The following is an 11,006-nucleotide window of genomic DNA, read 5'->3' on the forward strand; positions in this document are numbered from 1 at the left end:
AAACATGGGAAAAAATTTGGGTTCAGAATGTTAAATTTACACAGTCGCAGAACCTGAGGGAAAATTTTTATAAAATGTTTTATAGATGGCATTTAGATCCCAAAAAGTTGTCATGTATGTACCCTAATGTTCAGCCAAAATGTTGGAGATGTGAATGTTTGGATGCTACGTATTATCATGTTTGGTGGACCTGTAGGAAAGTTAAGGCTTTTTGGATAAAAATTTGGTGGGTCATGCAGAATGTTCTGAAGAAAAAAATTCAATTTTCTCCACAATTGTTTTTATTGGGTATAGTTAAGGGTTTTACATGGGGTGAAATAAAACTAATATTGTATATGATAACAGCAGCAAGATTGCTGATAGGTAAATATTGGAAGAATGAAGCTTTGCCTACTATCGAGGAATGGACTTTGAAGATGGCTAGTTTTGCAGAGATGGCGAAGATTTCGGCGTATTTAAAAGATTGTTCACAAGAGACTTATGAATGGGAATGGAAAAGGTGGATAGAATATGTTCAGAACAAATACCAAACTAGAAAGTATCAAATAGCTTTTATTTGAAAATAATGTATTAGAAATATTTTAATGTAAAGAGACAAAGAGGAAAAATTATATAGGGGGAGGGATGGGTTCAGGTTTATATATTAGTGTTATTAGTTATGAGTATGTAATAGGGAAGTCTGGGGGGGGAGGGTTAGGGAGGATGGGAAGTTTGGGGAGGGAGGTGGGGGGATGAAAAAAGGGGTGAAAATGTAATTGTAAAACTTTTGCAATAAAAAAAAAAAAAGAATGGACTTGTTATTTGTATAGAATAGAATAGAATAGAATAGAATAGAATAGAATAGAATAGAATAGAATAGAATAGAGTAGAATAGAATAGAATAGAATAGAATAGAATAATAAAGTCAGAAGGGACCTTGAAGGTCTTCTAGTCCAACCCCCTGCCTAGGCAGGAAACCCTACACCCCTTCAGACAAATGGTTATCCAACATCTTCTTAAAAATTTCCAGTGTTGCAGCATTCACAACATCTGGAGGCAAGTTGTTCCACTGATTGTTCTAACTGTCAGTAAATCTCTCCTTAGTTCTAAGTTGCTTCTCTCCTTGATTAGTTTCCACCCATTGCTTCTTGTCCTAACCTCAGGTGCTTTGGAGAATAGCTTGACTCCCTTTTCTTTGTGACAGCCCCTGAGATATTGGAACACTGCTATCATGTCTCCCCTAGTCCTTCTTTCATTAAACTAGACATAACCAGTTCCTGCAACCATTCATCGTATGTTTTAGCCTCCAGTCCTGTAATCATCTTTGTTGTTCTTCTCTGCACTCTTTCTAGAGTCTCAACATCCTTTTTACATCGTGGCAACCAAAACTGAATGCAGTATTCCAAGTGTGGTCTGACCAAGGCATTATAAAGCGGTATTAACACTTCACATGATCTTGATTCATTCCCTCTGTTTATGCAGCCTAGAATTGTTTTGGCTTTTTTGGCAGCTGCTGCACAATGTTGGTTCATATTTAAATGGTTGTCCACTAGGACTCCAAGATCCCTCTCATTGTTACTGCTATTGAGCAAGGTACTGCATATACTGTATCTATGCATTTTGTTTTTCTTGCCTAGTTAGCCTCTAGGACTTCAATAGATTCTTGACTGCATTCCCGCTTACAATTTTTCTTCACAACAACCATGTGAAGTACGTTGGCTTAAGAAGTGTGACTGGTCACTCAGCTTCTTGTCTATGGATGGATTTGAACTTGAGTTTTCTGAGTTTTAGCCCAGCACCTTAACTACTAAAACAATTGATTTAATAAAGATTTGCCTTTCCATTGTGGTAAACAATGTGGATTAACGTGGCCATTTAAAAGATCAAGAATTACCAATTAAAAATTAAAATATTTTATTTTAAAATACAATTGTTAAAATTCCAAAGCATCAAAGTCAACTGACTGACTGAATTAACAAAATCTGTAATCCATTTGTAGGTAAGAATTTTTGACACATGTCAAATGGGAGGGAGGGAGGCAGGAAATTGTAGGAGTAAATATATAAAAGAGATGGATCAAACAATCAAATGGGAACCATATGTGAGAAGGCTTCCCATTTCTTCAGTTCAGTCTAAAAACAGAATTTTGTGAAAGAACTGATTATAAAGTTCTTATGAGGTTGACATACAGGGAGTTGATTTTTAAAACTTTTTTTTCATTAACTGATGTTTATTGTTCAGCTCAGGTCTCATCACAATGATAAAACACTTTGGGGAAAAGATGCACACCAGTAATCCAGCACTGGAAGAAATCATGGAGAAGATCTCCACAGCCAATGTATATTTTCCCCTTGTGCTTAGATAGGTTGGAATAAAACACAGCCAAACACTGCAGAAGACCAACATGCTGAAGGTGATAAATTTGGCTTCATTGAAACTGTCAGGTAACCTCCTAGCTAGAAAAGCAGCAGAAAAGCTGATCACAGCCAGAAAACCCAGAAAACCCAAAACACTGTAGAACATAGTAACTGAGCCTTCATTGCACTCCATGATGACCTCTTGAGACATTGAGTGCATATCAAAATCTGGATATGGTGGAAAAATTCCCAGCCATATGATGCATATAGTGGTTTGAATAAGGCAACAAAAGAGAACAATGAAACTGTCCATTCCTTTCCCCACCCATTTCCTCATTCTAGATCCAGGCTTGGTGGCCATGAAAGCTAGGACCACAACAAAGGTTTTGGCCAAGACACAAGAAACTGCCATGGAGAAGATGATTCCAAAAGCTGGTTGTCGAAGGAGACACACAACCTTATCAGGTTTCCCGACAAATAATAAAACACAAAGAAAAGAGAGGAGGAGAGAAACTAGAAGAGTGTAGGTGAGATTCCGGTTGTTGGCTTTGACAATAGGGGTGTATTTGTTTTTAATGAAGATCCCAAGCACCAGAGCTGTGATAAAAGAAAAAGAAAGAGCACAAATAGCTAAACTGATCCCCAAGGGTTCTTCATAGGATAAGAAAGTGATGCGTTTTGGAATGCATGCATTTTTATCATGGTTTGAATAATGACCTTCTGGACAATGAGAACAGTCTTCCATATCTGAAAAAAATAAAACAACAATTCTGTGCATTGATTTTCATTCATCAAGTCTTTGAGTTGCATAACTCTGAGAGAGAAGCTAATTATCAACAGTGACATTAACTACTTATGTCAGAGTTTAGGCAGCGTGACTAGTATTATGAGATAAACCCAGGAGCAAAACACAGCACACAGAGTCTTTAGATAATTATTAGTGGTTTTGTCTACAGCTAAATATATACAGACTTATATGTGTTAAATACCTTATCATACAGATACTGACACAAGGAGAGCAATAAGATACACAACAAGAGAGAATATGAGGAGAAGGGGAACACCCTCTAATGGCTTCCCTTATATAGGCAGCTTCTTATCCAGCTTCTTAAAGTGGCAATAACGCTGCTGCCTCATTCCCATTGCATCAGCTTTCAGTTGCTTCCGCTTACAACCTTTCATCAGCTTACAGCTATTAAAACTACATACCCTGACAACTTAACCATTTTAATATGAAATCATATTCACTGAGGATTACTGAGAATTAGAGAAAATATGAGAGCCAGAAATGTTGGCCCATACCCAAAGCCTTTACCTGCTATGCATTTCATTCTACCTCGGATATCACATACTATGTATTATCTGTATATTGCTCTTGGTTACAAATATGTATGTAATGTATTTACACAATCCTTTTCACTGTGAATAGCTTTAAATGCAAGGGAATTTCCATACATAGGGGACTTTATGTTTTAATCTTTGTACACTATCCAGAGTCACTTGTATGACATTGGTAGTCATCAAAATAAATAAATAATCCAAATAAAAAGCCCTATTAATAAGGTAGCTTATTCCATTACTTCTAAAAAAATGTTTACCTTCTTTGTTTGAAATTTTCCCTTCTGGACATGGATGGCAATCATAGCAACAAAATGGTCTTGATTCCTTCTTAGTCTTGCTATGCCCTGTTTGGCAAGGATCGTTACACAAAGAAAGGGGATGTGCCTATCCAAAAATTGAGAACATTGTTAAGATTTTTAAAAAGCTTTTGACTAATTTCTATCTTGCTGGAGAATTTAAAGCTTAGGCATGGAGTCATAACTTCCATTGAACTATTATAACAACTTTATTAGAAAAGAATACTTGATCTGCAATGATGCAATGGAATATCCACCCTTCTTCAAATGTGTACTCTAATGTTTCTTTAACTGGTTCCAGAAGCCAAAGTGTTCTTCATCCTTCAATCTCTATATCAGATCAATGCAGATGATTTTTGCAGCTAAGGTCTTCTACTAGGGAGAACAATCTTAGCATCTATCTAACAAAATGAAATTCAATGTAGAGAAAAGTAAAGTCCTACATGTAGGTAAGAAAAACCAAAAGTACACATATAAACTGGGTGAAACCAGCCTGTGAGAGGGATCTTGGAGTCTTAGTAGACAACCAACTAAATATGAGCCAGCAGTGTGCAGTGGCAGCCAAAAAAGCCAATACAATCCTAAATTGCATTAACAATCAAGATCAAGTGAGGTACTAATACTACTCTATAAAGCCCTAGTAAGACCACACCTAGAGTACTGCACCCAGTTTTGGTCACCACACTATGAAAAAGATGTTGAGACTCTAGAAAAAGTGCAGAGGAGAGCACCCAGGATGCTTAGGGGACTGGAGACTAAAACATATGAAGAATGGTTACAGGAACTGGGCGTGGCTAGTCTAGTGAAGAGAAGGACCAGGGGAGATATCATAGCAGTGTTCCAATATTTGAGGGACTGCCACAGAGAGGAGGAGGTCAAGCTATTTTCCAAAGCACCTGAAGACCAGACAAGGAATAATGGATGGAAACTGAACAAGGAGAGATTCAACCTAGAAATAAGGAGGAACTTTCTGACAGTGAGAACAATCAACCAATGGAACAGAAGTTGCCTTCGGAAGTTGCGGGAGCTTCATCGCTTGAGACTTTCAAGAAGATTGGACTGCCATTTGTCAGAAATGGTGTAGGGTCTCCTGCTGAGTGGGGGGAGGGGCTAGACTAGATGACCTACAAGGTCCCTTCCAACTCTGTTAATCTGTTAAAAAATCTGCTTCTCTGTCAAATTGCTATCTGGTGCCCCATGCCTCCTGTACATGTGCCAATGTGCCATGTCTGTACAAAAAGGCAGTGCTTTCATCATGATTTCATGACCATTGTTTTGCACATTTTGACCCCTCTACTATGTACATAAACCCACAGCTACAATGTTGTGCATATATTAGCATTCATTTTTCCGTCGTTACATGTGCAAACCTTTTCATTTGTAATTTATTTGGCGGTGGGAAAAAGCTTAATTTGCAATTTTATTGTAGTCCTGTGAGAAGCAGTGTAGATTTGCTAGAGCAAAGCCTTTTGTGGAATGGAGGTGACAGATATTAAAAGTCTGAAGTAAAAAGTTCAGCTGATGAATGAAGCCACTTGGAGGGCATCAAGTCATTATGGGTGACTGATGAAAAAGAAGGCTTCTCTCAGACTTCTTCCTCAATATTGACATTGAAGAGTTTCTATCTTTGGTGCCCTTTGGGATTGATTGATTGATTCATGCTATGCAGTTGCCTAGCCCAGTGTTGGCAAATCTTTTTGGCACCGACTGCAGAAACGGGAGCACGTGTGGTGGCGGGGAGCACTGGAAACCGGAAGAGCAGTTCCCTGGTGTGCATGTGCGTGCCGGGAAGCAGAGTTTCCAGTTTCTGGTGCACATGTGCACACAAAGACCAGCTGGCTGGCACGCCTGAGTGCACTGGAAACTGGAAGGTCAGCTTCCCGGTGTGCACATGTGCACCCGGAACCCAGAAGAGCAACAGGTAATGGCTGGTGTGCCTGGAAAGATGGCTCTGTGTGCCACTTCTGGCACTCATGCCATAGGGCCTAGCCCGAAAGACTAAGATTACCAGATCACCATAGGTATTGGCCAATGCCCTGTAGAAAGCAAATGACATCTCCTACTGATCAGAAACTTAGCCACTTAATAGAAAGATGTTTCTCATCTTCCTATGTCTCACACTTGTAGAGTATGCTAAGGAGAACTCCTTTCCAGATCTAACCAAAGATTTTGGTAAAGGGCATGCTTGGTGGGCATAGTGTGGCTTGGTAGGTGTGGCTTGGTGGTCATGGCAGGGGAAGGATACTGCAAAATCTCCACTTCCACCCCACTCCAGGGGAACGATACTACAAAATCTCCATTCCCACTCCACTCCAGGGGAAGGATACTGAAAAATCCCCATTCCCTCCCCACTCCTGGGGGAAGGATATTGCAAAATCTCCATTCCCACCTCATTCTGGGACCAGCCAGAGGTGGTATTTGCCAGTTCAAAATTTCCTCTACCGGTTCTCTGAGCTACTCAAAATTTCCTCTACAGAACATGTCAGAACCTGCTGGAATTCAACTCTGCTTTACTTCATAGTGCAGGTAATATTGCAGAATGTGGCAAAGTAGCCAGCTAAAGGCTATCAGCACACCACAAGAGAGCTCCAGAGTAGTCACCTCCATTTCTTAGACTGGAAGCACATGAGCCAGAAGACAGATTATTTTGGCCTCTCCTGATATATGAAAAGAAAAAGACTGAGAGGATACCCAAACAGAAAAAAGTGAAGCACATAGTCAATTTGCTTTGTTCTTACAAGTGAGGGGACATTGAACATCTGAAAATAAGTTTCATGTGACATTTCATTGAAAGAAAGAACCTCTTCAGATCTTCATACATATTTTGCTTCCAGTTTCTTTCTAAAAAACAAAAATCCTACATCTACTGGGCTTCTTGCCTTTTAATCGTATTTAGGATGGCAGCCTGAGAATGAATTCAGAGAAAACAAACTATTGTAAAATCCTATCTGTGAATTGGCAATTTAAAGAACAATTACCATACTTTTTGGAGAATAAGCAGGGGTGAAATCCAGCAGGTTCTGACAGGTTCTGGAGAACTGGTAGCGGAAATTTTGAGCAATTCAGAGAACCTGTAGCAGAAATTTTGAGTAGTTTGGAGAACAGGCAAATACCACCTCTGGCTGGCCCCAGAGTGGGGTGGGAATGGAGATTTAGCAATATCCTTCCCCTGGAGTGGGATGGGAATGGAGATTATGCAGTATCCTTCCCCTGCCACACCCACCAAGCCACACCAACAGAACCAGTAGTAAAAAAATTTGGATTTCACCACTGAGTATAAGACGCACTCACTCCCACCCCAAAAGAGGGTGGAAATATTGGTGCATCTTATAAACCAAATACAGCCACTTTTTGGCCTCCCAAAATCCCATTTCAGTAAACAGATTAACAGAGTTGGAAGGGACCTTGCAGGTCATCTAGTCCAACCAGTGGTGGGATTCAAGTAATTTAACAACCAGTTCTCTGCCCTAATGATTTATTCCAACAACCACTTTGCCAAATTGCTCAGAAAGTTAATAACCGGTTCTCCCGAAGTGGTGCGAACTGGCTGAATCCCACCACTGAGTCCAACCCTCTGCCCAACCAGGAGATCCTACATCTGCCTCTACCTAGGATCGAACAGCAGTCTAATTTTCCTGACCAAAGTTTCAGAGTCTATAACTAAGAAAACACTCAAAGCAAAAAAAAGAAGAAGCAGCAGCTTTATGTTTTGTATCTAACGACAAACATAGAATGTGTAGGAATCTTTTTCTGTTCCTAGGAAATCAGCCTTCAAAAAGGAGTAACTTTAACACTGGCTTTTCCCAGAGAAGGAGCTGAGAAATATGTTTGAATCCAGGATGTTTTTAATGTTGTTTAAAAGAAAGAAAATGCAACTAGTTAGACCTCACCTGGTTAAAACTTTTGGGCCACGTGATAGAATCTTCGGAAATGTTGAAGAATTTGTCTGGGGAAGCCATGGGATCTATCCTTCCAACCTGGATCCTAAAAAATGATCGGTTTGGGAATGTGATCCAGTTGTTAATATCAAATCCACCAATGAGCTCCCCATTTTTGTCAAATGAAATCTTCTCTCCAACACTGTTATTGAATGAAACTGTTCTTAGGAAAGAATGAAGCTAAATTTGAAAGAAGAAGGGAGGGAAGATAAAATATTTAGGAACTATTCATCGTTCTATTTCTGGTCAGAGTCCATTTTGTTCGGTCTTAGCCTGAGTTTCTTAAACAGAGGAACAGATGAAAACGTACATATACTGTATATTGGATTGCATTGTTCTGTAATGGAAGGCTTTGAAAGATGTTAGTAGTATACATTAAAAGTGTATGTTAACTATGTTAAAAATGTTTTTCCTCCCTTAATTAGTTTCAACCTAATATTTCAGTATATGTTTCCAGCAGGAAGTATTCATGGGACTTGTGTTGTTATTTTTCTGAGAAATGGTGAGGAATATCGAGAGTATGGAATAGGGAGAATATGGAATATGGAGAGCCAGTTTGGTCTAGTATTTAAGGTACTGGGCTAGAAAACAAGAAACTGTGAATTCAAGTCCCATCTTAGCCATAAAAACCAACTGGGAGACCTTGAGACAATTCAATTTCTCTCAGCCCAACTCACCTCACAGGGTTATTGTTCTGGGGGGGGGGAGAGAGAAAAGTGTGTTGGATATGTTCACTGCCTTGAGTTATTTGTAAAATAATAAAAGCAAAAAATAAATAAACAAATGATCTAAGCCCCAGTGCTCACTGTAACAGCATTGCCAAAAAGGCATTAAGAGTTGTTAACCTAATTTTGCAAAGCTTCTTCTCCAGTAACATTGTATTGCTAATTAGGGCATACAAAACCTTTGCCAGACCAATTCTTGAATACAGCTCATCCACCTGGAACCCACTTTGTATATCGGACATTAACACAATTGAGTGGGTTCAGAGGTATTTCTCGAGAAGAGTACTCTACTCCTCCACTCACAATAGAATTCCCTATGCCTCCAGGCTTGAAATTTTGGGCTTGGATAATCTGGAACTGCACTGCCTGCAGTCCGATCTAAGCATAGTACACATAATTGTCTGCTACAATATCTTGCCTGCAAATGACTTCTTCAGCTTCAACCACAATAATACACGGGCAAGCAATCAATACAATCTCAAGGTAAACCACTTCAAACTCAATTGCAGAAAATAAGACTACAGCAACAGAGTGGTCAATGCCTCGAATGCCCTACCCAACTCTGTTGTTAAGCCTCAAACCCTTAGAGCTTCAATCTCAAACTGTCTGCCATGGACCTCACCCCATTCTTATGAGGTCCGTAAAGGGGGCGTGCATAAGCGCACCAGTCTGCCTACCGTCCCTGTCTTACTGTCCCCATTTATCTGTATTTACTTCCTTTGTTCATGTTTATGTTCATACCTATACTTGTTATCTTGTACATGTTTGACAAATAAATAAATAAATAAATAAATAAATAAATAAATAAATAAAATTGGATATGAGGATATGAAAGACTCTAAGACGCTATCTCCAACAGGACCATGAACAGCTCTAACACTGGAGCTGATTCAAAGGCAGAATTAATTTCCAAGGTTTTTATGTAACTATGTGCTTCTATTATTATGGGTTCATTGTCTCCTTCAGTGTCTGAGCCATAGCAACAAGATATTCCTTGTTTGGAGGGCACTGAATATGTTATAAATGCAAAGGATCCCTTCTGTTGTTTGCCTTGAACTTAGACCAAACCAATGGTCTAATCAACATAAGGAGACTGTGGTGTTAATAACACAATTGCTTCCTATGTCCTCTGTGGTCCTAAGATGGTGTAAGAATGGACTTGGTGGTAGACATGGACTTTAGATGTCCCAATTTCCTTTGGAGTGAGCCTTCTATGTGGCCTATCTGAACTTGCAGTTCTCCTGCATATTTCTCCTCTGCCCATTACCTGCCAGAATTGTTGGTTCTGAAGTTTTGGTCCTCTTCTGCCCACAAGATGGTTGTGTTTGAGTTTTGATGAATGCATTGACTCCAAAGCATGTGCTACAGCATAGACTGCATTGTATATATTATAACTGTGGCCAGTTGTGCTAAATTCAAACACAGAGGTTGGAAGGGTTGCCATTTTCTCCTTCCTTGTACAGATTGTGCCATATTTTTTATTTAGTTCAGAGCTGGGAAACAAGCACTGGAATGCATGCTCCCAGAAATTCCTTAGAAACCCATCTTCTTCTGCTGCTGTTGGATTTCTGAGTAGTAGAAATTCCTGGAAGCCTGGCACCTCTTTTGAGTGAACTGCAAAGGATAAAGCATTTTGGAGGAAATTGACATCCCAATCCCTTTGAACAGATACGGATGTGAAATCCATTTCAGCATTCATGATCCAGACCTTTGTATTGACCGATATATCCTCCACTTCTGCATACTGCACTGATATTTTCAAAAAAGTCATGGATTGCATCGTGCCGTATAAGACAATCACCTTGGCTGTGCTTTTTGCAATGGTAGAGTAGGTTCTGTATGTTTCATCCATCACATTTGTAAAGTCACTGTAAAAAGCTACACTGGGGAACTCTCCTATGAAATCAAAGCAGATGCCCTTCTGAGAAAACGCGGGGAGTACCTCCTGTACAAATTTCTCCCCTTGGTCATCATTCACAAGAACTCCGACCCAGATCCATCTAAAGTAGAGCAATAGCTGGAGGAGGCCCTTATGTTGGTGGGATTCATTTGGAAACATTTGTTGGAAGAAAACTGCTTGAGTCTCTTTATCCATGACTGGAGCAGAGCCATAGGTCAGCTAAGAAAAATGATAGGGAAGAATGAGGGATGCGTAAGACTGATTTCCTGAATGTCATCACTCTGCTAAACAAATAATTCCCTCAACATTGTCAAACTATTCACTAAGTCTGCATTACTATCATTGTTCCTATCACCCATCCCCTCCCACTTATGACTGCATGACTGTCAATTTGTTGATTGTATCCTTATGATTTATATTGATATTGATTGTTTCCTCATTGCTTATATGACTATCACTAAGTGTTGTAC

At 39.5% G+C, this 11,006-nt stretch overlaps 1 protein-coding gene across 1 annotated transcript; it reads right to left on the reverse strand.

Annotated features, from left to right (window-relative positions):
• Positions 1–2,181: 2,181 nt before the first annotated feature.
• Positions 2,182–10,731, reverse strand: LOC139324561 (vomeronasal type-2 receptor 26-like). The gene is made up of 4 exons (XM_070954272.1): positions 9,904–10,731; positions 7,864–8,091; positions 3,935–4,061; positions 2,182–3,083 (listed from the first exon to the last, which is right to left on the reverse strand). Exons 1-4 carry the CDS (start codon positions 10,729–10,731, stop codon positions 2,182–2,184), a joined length of 2,085 nt encoding a protein of 694 aa, XP_070810373.1.
• Positions 10,732–11,006: the final 275 nt, after the last annotated feature.

This window comes from Pituophis catenifer, unplaced genomic scaffold, assembly GCF_029215685.1.
Source record: "Pituophis catenifer annectens isolate HBS135680 unplaced genomic scaffold, rPitCat1.0.hap2 SCAF_15, whole genome shotgun sequence".
Classification (NCBI taxonomy): Eukaryota; Metazoa; Chordata; class Lepidosauria; order Squamata; family Colubridae; genus Pituophis; species Pituophis catenifer.

Excerpts from the sequence above, each read along its gene's own strand:
- LOC139324561 (XM_070954272.1), bottom strand. The coding sequence starts at position 10,731 with ATGGATAAAGAGACTCAAGCAGTTTTCTTCCAACAAATGTTTCCAAAT. Across the intron at positions 4,062-7,863 it reads GGCCCAAAAGTTTTAACCAG|GCACATCCCCTTTCTTTGTG; the intron begins GTGAGGTCTAAC and ends ATTTTTGGATAG. Across the intron at positions 3,084-3,934 it reads GAAAATTTCAAACAAAGAAG|ATATGGAAGACTGTTCTCAT; the intron begins GTAAACATTTTT and ends TATTTTTTTCAG.